Source organism: Babylonia areolata, chromosome 16, assembly GCF_041734735.1.
Source record: "Babylonia areolata isolate BAREFJ2019XMU chromosome 16, ASM4173473v1, whole genome shotgun sequence".
In the NCBI taxonomy this organism is placed as follows: domain Eukaryota; kingdom Metazoa; phylum Mollusca; class Gastropoda; order Neogastropoda; family Buccinidae; genus Babylonia; species Babylonia areolata.
Genome location: NC_134891.1, coordinates 15414520 through 15432576, shown reverse-complemented (window position 1 = coordinate 15432576; position 18057 = coordinate 15414520). Strand labels below are relative to the sequence as shown.

The window sequence follows — 18057 nt, the reverse complement described above, 5'->3', positions numbered from 1 at the left end:
GAGGAGGTGGTGGGTTATATCACTGTCAGCAGTCAGGGATTCTCAGCCAGAGCAAGTGGTCAGTGATTTGGCTCAGTGCCAAGTTTGCCATAACCATTGACAACCCCTTCCCTTCTCCTTACCATTGGTGGGAAATTCTCAGAGACAAGGGAGGGGAATGGCTATACAACTCTCAGCTAATTATGAAAGTGAAGTTTGCAGGGGGGGGGGGGGTAGCATGAATTGGTGTTCTTGTTCTTTCTGGAATGTGAGAGCATAGTATCTATCTGTCTGTATATATTAATATAAAGTTTCACAGCTATAGAAGCAAAATGCAACTAGAATATCAGATTTTTGTGTGATGTTGAATGAAAAAGAAACCACATTACAATTTTTTACTCACTTATTTAACACTCACCGAATTTGTAGCAGACGACGCTAATGCTGTTCAGAGCACTTCCGGTTTTAGACCCGGGTAATATTTTGCTTACTAAAGCAAAAATCAATCAAATATTCGTAATGGGAATTCATGGTCTCTGTTTTAACATGTCCATTTTTCATTCTGTATCAATAGTTTTTGTGTGTTTTACTCAGAAAAAAATAAATCGTATTCTGATTGAAACAAAGTGTCACGCTACGAAAACACATGAAATAGATCCAAGCTGCTCAGTTACTGACATCGATAAAAATCCCGATTCAAAGAATTTCAGATCAATATTGTGCATGAAAGTGCTAAAGACATTCGTTTTAAAAAATAATATAAAACTTACCGATGAAATTCAAGATTTTCTGGAGAAACAATGCTATTTTTGTGTTTGATGAAGTCCCGCTCTCCAGTGTCAAATGTTGATTGGGCCGACGCAACTGACGAAGACGGGTACCTGCTTTTGAATCGTTTGAGCAAATTGCTCATGGATCAAAAATCATAGTTTCGGATACCATTGAAATCAGCAGAAAATGCTCTTTACCGCTCATACAGTATCACATAGGGTCAGATTTCATTTTCGAACTGCGCGAGGCGTTGAAAGATAGCCGAAAATTTCCCCTGACTTTGCGCTCAGATCTAACTACCCAACTTCACCCAAGGCTTGGAAAAAAAACACACGGAAGTTCTCCGCCATTGAACAAGGATCGCTGTTTTGCGTTACAGTACACTTCTTTTTCTTCTATCTGCGAACTCATTCACGCATTGCATAAAGCAAACACAGTAAAAATTTAAATAAATAATTATTTCAGTCGGATAGTTTTTCACAAAATGAAATCAAATTTGAGAAAATGCACTTCAAAATTAGTCAATTTTTTAGGTGTTCATAGGTTTCCTGGCATCGGCCATGGGGGCTGCCGCTACCTATATCAAGCATGCATGTTTGTGTATACTTGATCTGCAGACAGTAAAGCAATCTTGCTTTATAAAGTTGAGCATTTTTTTTATTTGTTATGTGTTTTTTTAGTTTTTAAGCCATGTACTGCTGATCAGTCTTAAAAAAGAACTGTGGTTTGACCACTTATCCTATATTTTGTGTTTCTTGTGCAGCAAGCGAAAGATTGAAGATTTCCTGGCAACGCTCGGGGGTTTCAAAACAGCCATGAAGATTGTGAAAAAATTCTCCAAGGCTGGAGCCAATTTCAGGTGAGAGCTTTATCTCCCCTCTCTGTTGTTTTCCTGTGTATGTCTTGTCGTCACTCTGGATTCAGTAGTGCATGCATTAAAGGGCCGACACAAACACACATACCAGCACACATATGCGCACAGACAAAATATACACCTGTCTTATGTTATGTTTTTGTTATTTATGATTTTATGGACTTCCAGAAACAGCGTGTTAAGAGAATGGGTGGTGAGTTGTTGGTAATTGATAAAACAGACCTCCAGTAAAATGCATCTACTCAACTGATCTTCTGTTCTGAATGGAACTGCGCTTCTCAGCATTACAATAACAATAGCAAGAAAAAAAAACAGAAAAGAAACTCAGCATAACAGTTGTCATCAGGATTAGTATCACCGCCTTCTGGATCATTTTTGCTTGAGGTTTCTTGTGTTCTATCGCTCATTTTATGTCTGGCTATTTCTTTATGTTATCTCGTAGGGTGACTTAAACAACGTGTTGGCATTTCGCCTTTGAGGTCAAGTTGTTTGTGGCTGTGGTCTGTTCATTGAGGCCTCCCGAAACCTGGAGGGGGTCAAGCTGGTGTTCTCTTGACCCCCTCCCGGGGGGGTCACTACCTTGTCGTGGTCGGGAGGTTTAGTGGCCAGTGATCGAGCAAGCTATGTCGGCAGGGGCATCAGTGCTTCTTGGGGTTTCCTGCTCTGGTCCCAGGTCTTAATTGACAGCCTACATAGCCATCGTAGCTGTTCGGGTTGAATAAGTGGTTGTTTTTGTACTGATGCCCCTGATAGGGCTTCCCATGCCGAACAGGTCGTGAGTGAGGCCCAAACTAAAAGTGACCCACTGTCCCTTTCGCTATTCTCTATTCTTCTTTTTACCACCTCTTTTCTGTCCTCAGCTCCCCATCAAGCCTTCTTTTCCACATTCTTTTTTCTCTGCGGCCTTCTTTAGGCCCGCCGTGTTTGCCGTGCGGCGCGACCTGTGATGGAGGGGAATGAGATCCTGGGGATTGAGAGAGCACGCTGCTCTCAACACATCCCTTTGGCTCGGACCTCTCCTAAGACAGGCGGCACACATTGGCCTGTGTATGTCAATCGGCTACCCCTTCGTGGGGCTGGGTCAAGACTGGCAGTTTGAAGGCAAGTGAGGATAACCCCCGTAGTGCTCGGTTCTCTGTCCCCGGGAGCTGGGCATGATTGGGGGGGAACACGTTGGAGCTAGGCTGTTAGTCGTATATCCCTCCCGAAACCTGGAAGGGGTCAAGCTGGTGTTCCCTTGACCCTGGCCCCTAAGTTGGACCCCATGGTGGGTGGGTAAGGGAGGGATGAATATACAATTTATAAACCATGAAATCCAAACAAACACCCCCCCCCCCCGCCCCCCCCCCTAAACTTGGCAAAAGAAGAAGACCAGGAACAGACGACTTGGACTCGGATTCGAAGGTCGGTGAGACCTCTGGATTTTGGCCGTCGTGGCTTGTGGTGGAGGGCGCTGATGATGACAAGCCCTTGTCTGCTCTCAGCCCCTTCGCTATTCAGAAGGGCTTCCAGTGTCTGGCAGGATCACTGAAATCTATCAAGAGGCTGAGGAGCGGAGCGTTTTTGGTCTAAAAGGCAGACACAGCTTCTGCTCAAGGCAACCACTTTTGTGGATAGGGCGGTGAGGGTTTCCCCTCACAAAGGTCTGAACTGTTCAAAGGGGGTCATCAGATGCCCGGAATTGAGAGGAGTGTCTGAAGCAGAGATCAAGAGCGAGCTGTCCTCTCAGGGAGTGACCGACGTTTATAGGGTGACAGTAAAGAAGGGGTCGGACAGAGTCCCGACCAACACAATTTTCCTCACCTTCTGCTGCCCGAATGTCCCCAAGGACATTCGAGTCAGATACCTGATGGTGAATGTAAGCCTGTACGTGCCGTCCCCTCTAAGATGTTTCAAATGCCAGAAATTTGGACAAGTGCGGGACCGATGCAAGGAGGAAGAGGCGTGTGGCACCTGTTCAAAGGCGGCGCACCAGGGTGAATGCGTCAGTCCAGCCCGTTGTGCGAACTGCGGAGGCGGCCACCCGTCATCAAAAGACTGCCCCGCCTGGAGAAAAGAAAAGGAAATCCAGAAGGTGAAGACGGAGAAGAAAATATTCTTTGAGGCAAGAAAACAAGTGGAGGCCGCGTTGCCTAAGGCGTCTTACGCCTCTGTCGTCAGACGCAGGATGGTGGACGTCGCGGTCCAGACGACGTCCACAAGGGACGCAGACGGACGACGTAACTACCTTAATAGAACCGTTGGCCTTGGGTGGAGGCGCCGTGTCCACCCCTTCCCATCCTGTACGGCGGTCCTCAGGGGCTGCTGGGCGGGAGCGGAAAGCCTCGGGCGGAGGCACATTGTCCGCCTCCCGTCCCCCCCCGGCGCCCCTCACCCTGCCTCTCGTCTGCCTGGCCCTCAGGCTGGCGAGAGTGGCCAGAAACCCCCCGTACCTCCAAAACTCAAGGATGGGAGGGTTGTGGCCTTGGCGGGATCGGGAAGACCCGAGGTGGTAGATATTCCGGCTTGGTCGGAATCGGAGAAATTCAGTTAAAAAAATAGATACGCTATCTCAGCCGACCTTGAGCCACTGCAAGCAGAGGAGCAGGGGGTAGCGATGGATTAGGCTGCTGCTTTACTTTTTTTTAACCTTTTTAATAGCAGTGATCCACTGGAACATCCGGGGGTTCTACGTCAATTTCCAGGAACTTCAGCTGCTTTGTCGTGCCTTGAAACATTCAGTGCTGGCGCTGCAGGAGACTCTGCAAAGAAATGGCAAGGTTTTATCTCTCTCTGGTTTTAACTCCATTTTTAAACCCGCTCAACTGAAGCAAGAGGGATTGACGGGAGGTGTCGCTCTTTTTATACGTAAGTCCCTTTTATACAGTACAGTTCCTTTAAGCACCCCTTTACAGGCGGTGGCAGTCAGAGTCACACTTGGGAAAACCATCACTGTCTGCTCTCTCTACCTTCCTCCTTCCGTCCGTGTTCTGAGGCAGGACCTCATGAACCTGGTCGACCAGCTCCCACGACCGTTTCTACTGTTGGGCGACTTTAATGGCCACTCCCCGCTCTGGGGAAGTGAGATGACATCAGCCCGAGGTCTTCTCTTGGAAAACCTTCTTTCCGATATGGATTTGTGCTGTCTTAACGACAAGTCTCCCACTTACCTTCATCTGTCCTCTGGAAAGCTCTCGTGTTTAGATCTGTCGGTCTGCGATCCATCGTTGGTCCTGGGCTACGAGTGGAGAGTGCACGACGATTTGCACGGGAGTGACCACTTTCCTGTCGTCCTCCGCCCCACAGATGGGGAAGGTGACTCTCTGCCGGACCGCCTGAACTATGACAAAGCTGCCTGGGGAATTTTTACCACGAAGATAAGAGCGGAGCTGCAGGAAGAAACAGTATTAAAAAGCAAGGACCCTGCTGACACTCTGACTCAGATCGTTTTAGATTGCGCCAAAGCAGCAGTCCCATCGTCTACCTCCAAGCCTCAGATGCCAAGAACACCCTGGTTCAACGCGGAATGTTGGGAGGCCCATAAGTCTCGGAAGAGAGCGCAGCAACGCGTCTATCGGAGACCGATAGCGTTCAAACCCATCAACAGCTGAGGGCGAAAGCCAGGTATGTTTTTAAAAAGAGCCAGAGAAAGTCATGGAGAGATTTTTGCTCTTCCTTAACCTCCAACACACCCAAGAAGAAAGTGTGGAGGGTTTAAAAAAAAATTAAGGGCAAAAACGTCTGCCCAACTTTTAATCACCTTAAACTTTCAGACGCTATGGTCACAGAGAAGAAAGCAGTTGCCAATTTGCTTGCCTCCACAATTGAACAGAACACGAGATCTGCCAACAAATCTGCTTGGTTTCTCAAAACCAAAAACCTGACAGAAAAAACACCCTGTAACTTCTCTTCCGACAACACAGAGAATTACAACCTTCCTTTCACAATGAATGAACTTAAATCTGCCCTTCAGACCTGTACGGATTCCTGTCCAGGAATGGACGAGGTCCATTATAAACTCTTAAAACATGTTCCCGAAACCTGTCTGGACACCCTGCTCAAAGTTTACAACCACATCTGGATCACAGGCTTTTTTCCACCCTCCTGGCAGAAAGCCCTCATAATCCCAGTGCTGAAACCGGGAAAAGACCCCTCGAACCCCTCCAGCTACCGCCCAATAGCACTGACCAGCTGCATCTGCAAGCTGATGGAGAAGATGGTTAACGGTAGACTGATGTGGAAACTAGAGACCGACGGCCTTCTGGCGAAAGAACAGTGCGGTTTCCGCAAGCATCATTCTACTGTTGACCATCTGGTTCGTCTGGAAACCACTGTAAGAAATGCCTTTGTAAATAAACAGCATGTGGTGGCCATATTATTTGACTTAGAGAAAGCTTACGATACCACCTGGAAATTTGGAATCCTCTCGGACCTGCACAAGCTCGGCTTCCGAGGACACCTGCCCCAGTTCATCCACAACTTTTTGCAAGACAGACAATTCCAGGTGAGGGTTGGCACCACCCTGTCCGACATTCACGAGCAGGAGCTGGGTGTCCCACAAGGGAGCATTCTATCACCGGCTCTCTTCAGCGTCAAAATTAATGACATCGTTCAATCCGTTCAGAAGGGATCGGACAGCTCGCTGTTCGTGGACGATTTCACCCTGTATGCAACTGGCAGCACGTACGCCAGCATCCAGCGACGGCTTCAGCTCTGCGTCAACAAAATCCAGTATTGGGCAGAGGAGAATGGCTTTACCTTTTCGTCCTCCAAAACTGAACGTATTCATTTTCATAACTTTCGCCAGCTCTATCCGGACCCTGAAATCCGTCTGGGAAAATCCACCATCCCGGTGGTCAAAGTAGCCAAAGTTTTAGGGGTCGTTTTTGATCAGAAGCTGAACTTCCTCAGCCATATCAAACAGCTGAAAATATCTTGCCAAAAAGCCCTGAACATCATCTGAGGTGTGGCACACACAGACTGGGGTGCTGATAAGAGAACTCTCTTGCACCTCTACAGAGCTCTGGTCCGGTCCACACTGGACTACGGAAGTGTAGTATACGGCTCGGCCAGACCGTCTTACCTGAAACTGTTGGACCCTATGCATCACCAAGGGCTCCGTCTCAGCTTAGGTGCTTTCCGCACCACCCCTGTGCACAGCCTGTACGCAGAGGCGGGGGAACCGCCTCTCTCCAACCACAGATTGAAGCTGACCCTAAACTATTACTTGAAATTGTTTTCTGAACCTACAAACCCTGCTTACGACGCTGCATTCAACAACCCATTCGATAAGAAATTTAAAGACAACCCAAACTGCATACCTCCTCTTGGACTCTGCATTCAGCCGCACTTAGAAAATGCCGATCTGGATGTCAGTGGCATCTCAGATTTCTCCAAGTTCCCTGACAGCCCTCCGTGGACCTTTAGAACACCTGAGGTCAGATTCGATCTGGCCTCGTACCGTAAAGACTCCACCAGTTCTCTGGCCTACAGAACTTTCTTTTCGGAACTCTGCCACAAATTTCCCACTTTTCAAAGAATCTTCACTGACGGTTCCAAGTCAGAGGACGGAGTCGCTGCATCTGCGTTCTGTCCCGCCTTTCCTGACCGGCCCTCAACGGAACACATCCTGTCTGACAGCTCGGTGTACACTGCGGAACTGACCGCACTGGTTCTGGCGGTAAAAATGGTTCTCTCTTCGAAACAAAAGAGATTCATGATCTTTTCCGACTCCTTGTCAGCCCTGAAGGAGATCGCCTGCAGGAATATCACTCATCCCAAACTGCTGGAATTTTATGAAATGAAGATTTTACTCTCGCAACGAAGAAAGGATACGAGGTTGTGTTGGCCTGGGTTCCCGGACATGTTGGCATTCGTGGTAATGAAAGGGCGGACCTGCTGGCCAGGAACGCTGTAAAGAAAGAATTATCCAGATCCTTTGTACCCTATACAGACATGAAGCGGAAGGTGAACACTTACGTTAAGGATCTTTGGCAAGAGGAGTGGAACACCCAGACGGACAACAAGCTCTTCCAGATCCGTCCAGACCTAAAAGAGACCCTCCCTTCGGGGGTGAAGAACAGAAAGGAGGAGTCTGTGCTGTGCAGACTGCGTACGGGGCACACTTTTTTTTACTCATTCTTACTTGTTGAAGGGGGAGGAGGCCCCTCGATGCATTCCCTGTGACGAGCCTCTCACCGTGAAACACGTGCTCCTTGACTGTTGGGATCTGCATGACGTTAGACGCAGACATTACACGGCGGTTTCTTTGAAGACTTTGTTTCGTGATGTCCCTCCGTGGGCGCTGATGGACTTCTTAAAAGAAGTGAACCTTTTTAACCAGATTTGAAGGTTTTAAACTATGGAAGTTTTTTTTTAACTTTGGAGTGGAAAGTTTGAAGTGGTGACTCGTTTTAATTGGTTGTTTTTTTATCCTTGTAGTAGTTATTGACGCGGCGATAGCCTTGAGATGGCCTTAGTGGTCGGCGAGGCTCTAAGCACCATAATTTCATAATATCATTTCATGCATTCCAGGCAGCACATATTGAACTGTCTTCAGGAAACTAATATCTGTTTTGACTTTGACCAGATGATGATACTCTTCAACGCATGGGAGCAGTACTCACTGCATCTGGACGTGGACAGCCACCAAAGCTAGTTCCTATGCCACTTACAGCCAGGTTACTGCTGCAGCTTGAGTTACTCAGAACTGAGAGCAAGAAAACTTGGGCAGAAATAGGTGAATTGTACAGCAAAGTTACAGAAAATGACCTTTTGCAAGGAAAAAGTTTGCATGGTGAAGTAGAGGCAGAGGTCAAGGAAGGAAAACGGGTGAAAGAAGGTAGTGGTGACCTGGAGGCATTCCTGTCCACAGATATTGGTGCCTGCCTCAAAGAAAGAAATGTTGGACCTCATTTGCTGAAACACCAGATTTTCAGGCAACACCTCATCAACCCTGAACTGCTGAAGACTTTTACAAGCAAACCTGAACTAACAAATGATCTGGTGGTGGATCTCCATTTTTATCAGATTCATACCAGATCTTGGTTGATAGAATGCAGAAAGGCACTTGAAAACCTTGGAGCAAACATACTAGAATTGTCAGAAAGGCAGTTGACAACAAGACTGAAAAAGTGCAAGGATAGGTACGCACCCCTGATGAAAAGTGTGAAGCGACCAAATGGACAGCAGAACATGAATCTGTTTCTGTCTGCTTCTTTTGAACTTGATGTTCCCACAGCTGTAGTTTGAGCACCAGTACAATTCACCAATGATGACAGAGCTCTATCTACAATGACAACAACACTTCCAGCCTTAAGGAGGGACATGCAAGCAGTGAAAAATGAAATTGAGGCAGAGAAGGGAAAAAATGGAGTTCTAAAAGAACAGTGCGGTAGATGGTAGTCTGGTGTCTCCTCTCCAGTGTCCTGATGGGATCCTGGTGTGCCTGGTAGCCTCCGTTCAGGGTGACCCAGCCTCTTCGGAATCTGCTGCGGAAGAGAGTTTTTGCTTCCTCATACGTGGCAGGAAAGGTTGGCTGTGTGAGCTGGCTTCCTTCCTTAGCAAGGTGGTCTGCACGCTCGTTGCCTGGGAGGCCTACTTGTGCAGGCACCCACTGGAGGGTCGTTGGGGCTGTTTGGGTAAGGGTTGCGAGGGAGGCCTTAAGGGACTGGATCAGTGGACCAGGATCAGGGGAGTCAAGGGCCTGGAGTGTGGACATGGAGTCAGTGAGGATGGAGATGCTGCCAAGGGGCTTTCCACAATAGGAGAGGAATTCTGCTGCTGTTTTAATGGCATTCGTGGTACAAATTTTTATGAAAGATTAAAAAGAAAAGAGCGACATCTGAAGAAGAAAGAAGCAAACTTGAAACTCATCAGGTGGGAAGTTGTGAACGCCAAATAAAGAGAGTGAAGCAGAAACTTAACCCTCAAAGTGCTGGATATAATAAAACATACTTACAGAAATCATGCTTAAAACAAAGGGATAGTTTGCCTCCGCTACCTGTGCTCTGATTTGGGGCATTTGTATGCTTATCAGTAAGAATAAATAGGCAAACCTATACATTTTTGGAAAGTAGAGTGAATGAAGAATCAGATAAAAGTAAGAAAAAGGCTGTACCTTGTAAGTAGTTGGAGATATTCCACAGGATATAAACAACAAATTTTGCAAACTTGTTTTCCAAAAACGTCAACCACAATGTTTATAGGTATTTTCACATCTTTTATAGAGTCAAAATCTCAAAATTGGCATTAAACTGTGCAGAAAATGTTCTGGCTGCAGAATCATGAAATGAATATAACTGAAACAATGAAATTATAAGCACTGTATTATTTGTTTGAGACACACCCACCGACGCCACGCACGCGCACATCTACAATACTTTATGCAATCACAGGCAAAAACAGAAATAAATGTTTTCTTTTAGCTCATGTTGCTTTCAAAAGCAGCAAGAATGCTTTAAATCAAAATAATTTCCAGTTTTCTAGCTTGATTTGGTCAAGAAATCACAATAGACCCATGCCTAACCCACTTTACCACCCCTCCCCACCCCCATCACCCAACCCCCAGTTTTTGTGGCTGGAGACACAAAACTGAATGAACAACAAGCAAGCCAGCATGCCCAAGTGTCAAAATAACAAAGCCGTTTTCACCAGAATCCCTGTCAGCAAATGAATCATCACTGGTGACAAGGTCACTCATTTCCTGAGCTTTGTCAACTTCAGTGTCACTCATTGTTTACAAAAAATACGAAGATCTGGACTTATAAACTCAGTCAAAGTTTGTGCAAACACAAGCAGGGAGGCAGTAACACCAGAACGAGGCAGTTTTACGAAGGCTGCCGAGCATAGCCGTACGATGTCGGACCTTATGTAAACAGAGCCACGATCGTGGCCCATCGCACTTTACCGGGAAAGCCACGATCGTGGCTCATCGCGCTCTCCGGGTTAAGCTTGAGCAGACAAAGGTCTCAAATCTTCGGAGAGAGAGAAATAGACTACAAGCTCAGCTACAAGAAAGTGTACAAGAACATCAAACAGCCATTGATCTTCTGGCAAATCAGCCTCCACCAACTGTACAAACACTGAAAGAAGGGAATCACAAAGAATTTTCAGATGAGGTGAAGAAAACAACAATCGCTCTGTTGTCCCTTCAAGCGTCAGCTGAAAACTGTCCTCTGGTTATTCAGACAGTGGCCAAACATCTTTTCATTGTGGACATCAAGAAAGAACCTGCCATCTGAAAGGACAGTTCGCCAGTATGCTGACCAGGGACATGTTTTAGCTAAAGTGCAGGTTGCTGAAGCAGTGTCCATTGGTCAATATGACATACATATTGATGGAACCAGCCGCAATAAAAAGAAATGGATTGGATATCAAATAAAGGCAGCAGAAGAATCCTTGTCTTGCGGCTTCACAACAGTTGCAACAGAGAATTCAGCCACTTTGGTTGATATGATGTTGACACTTCTCCAAGAACTGTCAGAAGGTTTTGGAGAGGAAGACAAAGAACAACATTTCCACCGTATACTGCAGAACCTGACAGGTGTGATGACAGACAGGGGTGCAGTAATGAAGAAATTCAAGAAAGACTTGAATGAGGTGGTGCAAGCCACATTAGGAACGGAGGAATCAGTTGAATTTCTTGGCTGCAATGCCCACTTTCTTCTTGGGTTAAGTGCAAAAACAAACACAGCATGCAAAACTGTGCAAGAAGAAAGGGGTGAACAACGCCTGGGACGGGACTGCAAACCAAAGTTCAGCACTTTCAAAACCCCAGAAGCTGCAGTTGTTCACTATATAAGAATGGCGTGTGAAGTGCTGGGACCAAGGGGTGATGAGAAAAGTGGATGCAGAGATGGATGGTCTGCATTCTGCGTGTTGAACTATACTATCGGTTCTTTCAAAACCACTTGAAAAGCATATCCAAAAACATATACTGTGTCACATAAACAAATATCAGTTGATTCACCCAGTGCGGTCAGGTTTTAGGGAAAACTGCTCTGACACAAATGATAGATAGATGGCTCTTAAATATAAATAATAGTAAATTTACAGGTGTTGTCTTCGTTTATTTTGCTAAAGCCTTTGACGTAATAAAGCACTCTCTTCTCCTTAAGAAACTTGCGTGTTACGGCTTAGCTAAGAATTAAGTCTTCCAAATCAACTTTTCAAGAAATAAGGTATGGTGTACCACAAGGATCGATTCTTGGCCCCCTTCTTTTCTCCTTATACATTAATGATTTACCTCTTTATATCAAATCTAATTGTGAATTGTTTGCCGATTACAACTGAATCCACTCCAACCATACATGTATTAAAGTTCTAACATCCAAATTACAAGACAGTGTGAACAGATTAGTTAGGTGGACAGAACATAACCATATGTCTCTCAGTGCTCAAAAAACTAAATGCTTGTCTGTAACAACTCGACAGAAATGCCAGATAATGCCAGCAAATTTGTTCAATATTTTAATTTCCAATGTTAAGATTGAAGAAGTCAAATCATACAAAGTTCTAGGTATAGTTAACGATAACAATTTATCATGGTCTGAACATATTACTTACTTATGTAAAAGGATGTCTCAAAAAATATTCCAATTATCAAAAATAAAACACTTTCTAAATACACATGCCCCCAAAAAATTCTTTAATGCTCACATACAGTCAATAATAGATTATGCTTCTACGTTGTGAGATTCTGCTAGCGCAAATACTCTAAAACCTCTTGTTAGATTATACGAGGGTCATTCAATAAATAAGGTGAATTTTTCGGAATAAGGACTTTTTTTGGGTTTTTTTTTTTTTTTTTTTTTTACTTCTTTTTCACATGGATTTAATTTGTTTTGCAGATTAAAAAAAACTTTGAGAGTTTTGGCGATTAACAAAGATGGCCGACCAAGAAGCATGCTCCAGGATTGAACAGCAGTCAGTTATCAAGTTTTTGGTTGCTGAAGGGTGCAAACCAGTTGAAATTCATAGGAGAATGTCAACTGTGTATGGTGCCACATGTTTCAGCTGAAAAAATGTCTGCAAGTGGGCTAAATTGTTTAAAGAAGGATGGAGCAGTGTTGAGGATGAAGACAGGCCTGGAAGGCCTACTCTCCTGAGGTGATCGAATCAGTCAATGACCTCATTCAGTCTGGCAGAAGGGTGACAGTGGATGACATTGCAAGGACTTTGAGCTTATCTGTTGGGACAGCACACAAAATTGTCCATGATGACCTTGGCTACTCGAAGGTCAGCTGCTGGTGGGTGCCAAAGATGCTTACTCCAGAGCACAAACAGAGGAGGGTCGAGTTGTCCCAGCAGTGTCTCTGCCGCTATGAGAAGGATGGTGATGAGTTTCTGAAGAAGGTGGTCACATGTGACGAGACATGGGTTTGGCACTATGAGCCTGAGTCCAAATGGCAGTCCATGGAGTGGAAGCACGTAGGCTCTCCAGTGAAGAAGTTTAAGTCCCAGCGGTCCACGAGGAAGGTGATGCTCACCGTTTTTTGGGATATGCAAGGCCCAATCACCATTTCATTCCTTGAGAAAGGAGGCACTGTGAACAGTGCCAACTACTGTGAACTGCTGAGGCAGGTCAAGAAAGACATAAAGAACAAACGCAGGGGTCATCAGTCAGAAGGAGTCATCTTGCATCATGACAACGCAAGGCCTCACACAGCAGCCCGAACGGTGCAGACCATCAACGAGCTGGGCTGGGAACTGCTCCCTCATCCCCCTTACAGCCCAGACCTTGCCCCTTCAGACTTTCACCTGTTTGGTCCCTTGAAAGCGTTCACGAGAGGCACGAAGTTTGAAAGTGACGATGAAGTCAAAAGTGTTGTGAGCGACTGGCTGAGACATCAGTCCAAAGATTTTTACGCTGAGGGAATACGGAAGCTTGTGCATGGGAAAAGTGTGTGACAGTGCTGGGAGACTACGTTGAAAAAAAAAAGAAAAAAAGTAAGCTTCTGTCTGTATTAGAAGTCCTTATACCGAAAAATTCACCTTATTTATTGAATGACCCTCGTACAAACGTGTTTTGAAATTAGTCTTATTAAAGTCATGTTCATTAACTCCTAATGATTATAGGTCACTTGATATCCTCCCACTGGAGCTAAAACTAGAATACAATAAGGCTGTTTTTATGCACAAGATAGTAAGCAGCTACGCACCACCTTCAGTTATAAATAACTTCCCAGTAAATAACATAAGACATGTACATAAGTTGCATATACCTCATCCAAATCTTGATCTTTTTAAGTCCAGTCTAACATACAGTGGGAGAACGTATTGGAATAATTTACCATCACATTTAAAAAATATAAGTAACCACAACAACTTTTAAGCAAAATCTAAAAATGTACCTATTCACAAAAATTGACGTCACCTGAAATCCAACATTGCTTTCGACAATTTGTGGGTTCCCTCTCACTCTCTCTTGAGTGGGTGTATTTGTGTGTGTGTGTGTGAACTGGTGGGATGGTGTTTGATTGCAACGGAAGGACTGTTGTTTTCTCCGGTTTTTTTGTTGTTTTTTGTGTGTGTGTGTTTCATGATTTTTTTTTTTTTTTTTTTTTTTTTTTTTTTTTTTGAATGGCTATCAATGGTGAAATAATGGTGTATTTTGATTGTGTTGGGTTTTTTTTTGCTCATTTTCGCTTCTTTAGCTTTATTTCCTCTTCAGGGCGAGGGTTGGATATAAAAAAGCATGTTACTTGCTTATCTATTACCCTCGATAATAAAGATTTTGTCTTGTCTTGTCTTGTGTGCATAGATGGTATTCTTATTAAACGGCTCGTTTTGTTTTTGTGCACTTCCTGCAAATGCGTGTTGGCGCCATTTTGGTCAGTATTCGATCGCTAAATTCCTCTTCGGCTCCTGTTTGACCCTCCAAATCCAGTGGGGTGTTACCCCTTTAACCCACCAGAGCGTGGGCAACCCCTGGACCCCTGGCCTCTGAAGTTTGTACTCTGGGGGTATTTTGATGCCTGGTGTTTTTATATTTAAACCTGTTGGTCCTGTACCATGATGGGGTGTGACAAAGAGCAATGGGAAAGGACACAGGACCACAGTGAAAGCACGACACGTGAGGGTCAAGGTTACGTTAACTTCAGACTGGGGAACTCTCAGCGGATCTGCTTTTTGCAGCGGAAGAGCACTTCATTTCAGAGGGGGGAAAAATTTCAGAGGAAAAAAAATCGGAGTACGTTTTATTTTTGTCCGGTCTGTTTCAAGCCCTGTCGTCTGTTTCAAGAAACTTTTTTATTTATTTATTTATTTATTTATTTTTTTTTTAAGCTTTCAGGAGAGGTCCCAAACCTCTTCAAAATCGTTTTGTTTTTGGCCAGGGGGCTTTGCCCCTGCTCCCCACCATGGGCCTAAGGCAGCCCCTGGACTTCCGCCAGTTTTCAGAGGAAAATTTCCTGGACAATTCCTCAGCCTGTAACTCATTGAGTTCAGCTCCTGGGCATTGCTGTGGCATCAAAATTCATCTCATTGAAATGGTTTCCTTGTTCCTACATGTGCATAACCACAAGGAAAGGGAGCTAACTTCTACAGTATTTCCGGATGTGTCCAGACATAATTTGGAGGAATTTGGAGGAACAGTATATTTTCTGCGTTTCTTTTCCAGAAATATATGGCATTGAAGCCTGCTGAGGCCGTAAACTCCCCACGGTTGAATGGATTTTAACAAAAGTTCCATTATTTTGTCAGTCTATATGAGGCGCACATTTTTTTCTGATAGCACACAGAATTTTTGTTGACTATTACTCGAGTATACATTCTAGGAAAGGCATATCTGTCATATATATTTTTTCTTGAATCATTTCAGGTCTAAACTGTTGAAGCACACTGTTCTTCTGGATTCGGAGACAGAGGAGGGCAGATTTCCAGACTTGACAGAGGACTTGGAGTTCTTTGAAGTAAGTTTGGCGTGTACTGGTGGATACTTATCACTCCACTTAAGTGGTTTGTTGGTGCCTTTTGCTTAGAATATGATAATTCCCAGTTTCAACAGAGAGAAACATGGTGGAAGAGCTGATAATTTCCTTTCCAGCTGTACAAACTGAATTTTCATGTACACGACTGGGCTTTTTCGTGTATAACCATTTTTACCCTGCCATGTAGGCAGCCATACTCTGTGGGTGTGCATGCTGGGTATGTTCTTGTTTCCATAACCCACCGAACGCTGACATGGATTACAGGATCTGTAACGTGCGTATTTGATCTTCTGCTTGCATATACACATGAAGGGGGTTCAGGCACTGGCAGGTCTGCACATATGTTGACCTGGGAGATTGGAGAAAACTCCACCCTTTACCCACAAGGCTCTGTTACTGAGATTCGAACTGGGACCCAGAGATTGAAAGTCCATCGCTTTAACCACTCAGCTATTGCACCTGTCCCATTGGAAAAGTGAAAGCATGGGGTGGAATGAATTTTCATTGTTGACCTGTTTCTGTATGTGTTCTTCTAGGTAAGTAAAGGAAAAATATTTCTTTGGGTGGATTGATGACTCATTTCCACTTGGAATCAAAAGGAAAATCGCCCCTGCTGCTAAGCATGGAAAAAAAACGTTCCTGTGTTGTCTGTTCGTATCTGAGAATATGCATATATCTGAAAGTAGGCGGAACTAGTAATCTTCGACCCCATGCCCCCTCTCAGTACCTCCCCCCCACCCCCCCACTTGGCCCCCCATTCCTCCCCCCAATTTTTTGTTTGTTTGATTTGAAGCAGATATTTAGGTACACGTTCTCTGACCAGTGTTTATTTACTGACTTTTTTGTTCCCGGGTTCTACGAGTGGGTTTTTACATGTATGGCCCTTGTTCTCCCACAGTTTAGGCATCCTAACTCCATTTTCAGGTATGGACAAGCTGGGTTTGTTCTTGTTTCCTGACCCAGTGAATTTTTATTGCAGGATTTTTAACATGCTTCCCCCCCCCACCCCCCACCCCTCCCTTGCAATGAAGGTTATATTTTCTCTTCAACAACATCACCATGAAAATTTTCCTGTGAGAAGTTACATATTACTCGATCATGGTAATAGTTCGCAAGGGTATTTTCACGAAAGAATAAAAAAACAAAGCAAAACACACAAAAAAACAAGAAAACAACAACACGACAACAACAACCACCATTTTCACTCGATTCCCAACTGGTTACACACATTTGACAATCAGATGATATAGTTCACAAGGAGACATCAGAGAGCTACAACAGTCCCATTGCTACCAATTTGACATATGGTGAAGGTGTTCTAATAATTATAAACAAAACCCTTCTGTTAGCTAATTGTGTCAAGTTATCTTGAAACAACAGTCCAAATACATATTATTTGTTGAGCACTGATTCTTTTTGCTTAATGAAAATAAGTACCCCTATAGAAAGAAAATAGAGTCAGGGGTTTTCAGTGAGCAGATTTTTGTAATAACACCAGTTGGCAGAGAATTCATTTAGTCTAAAGTTTATACTTGCTATGTGCTTTTCTATTTTGTATCTGTAGGTAAGTAATGTTCTAAATATAAACAACCCAGGCTGACTATTATCCCGTTTACACTTATAAATGTAGGATGTAGCTACCAGAATAATAAAATCAAATACCACATCAGTTTTGATGTTTCCATCACATCCAAACAAAACCAGGTTTTCAGTTAATTTCAAATTTGATGTTAGTTCATAAGTTTCATTAAACATAGTCTGAATACATTTTTGACTCACTTGTGTAAACAAAGTGAGTCTATGTTTTAACCCGGTGTTCGGTTGTCTGTGTGTGTGTGTGTCTGTGTGTCCATGGTAAACTTTAACATTGACATTTTCTCTGCAACTACTTTGTCAGTTGACACCAGATTTGGCATGAACATAGGAAAAATCCAGTTCTTTCCAGTCATCTTGTTTAAAACAATATTGCGCTTCTGGGATTGGCACAAAAAAATAAAGAATGAAGCCTAATTATATGCAAACTGCATTTACTGTTATATTTATATTTTTTGTATTCTCTAAACTTGGCACTTTGATCTGATATTCTGACCCAACAGCTAGAGCAGTCATTATTATCATTTTTTGTTCAAACAGGAACTTCTTTTGCTAAGCATGGAATTTTTATTTATTTTGCAAACGTTTTGATGCAGATAGTAAAAAGGGGAAATTACTCTGTAATGCTAGTGGAGTTAATTTGCTTTAACTCACTCCATGCCAAGAGTTTTTGCCCTTGCCAATCCCTGAAAACCCAGGGTTTGTATAGGATGGGGAAAAAATTGTAAAAAAAACCCAAATAAACACCCAGACAATTGATATTTTGTATATGTATGCAAGGAATGTTGTTCCATATGTGTGCAAAAAATCAAAGTATTTACTCACCATCTTGATGTTGATCGCGGTATCCATATTTTGTGTATTTTTTAGCATTTTTGCACCCATCAGAAAGGTACACCAACATGTTCCACATCACATTCTAACACTATT

General features: G+C 43.9%; 1 protein-coding gene across 1 annotated transcript in view; it reads left to right on the top strand.

The window, feature by feature from the left end:
- The window catches only part of LOC143291193 (DNA mismatch repair protein Msh6-like), a 241374-nt gene that overhangs the window by 124284 nt on the left and 99033 nt on the right, over positions 1 to 18057 (top strand). The window contains exons 21-22 of the mRNA XM_076600922.1: positions 1514 to 1609; positions 15426 to 15516. Coding sequence (XP_076457037.1) covers positions 1514 to 1609; positions 15426 to 15516 — 187 coding nt within the window. The remainder of the gene's footprint in view (positions 1 to 1513; positions 1610 to 15425; positions 15517 to 18057) is intronic.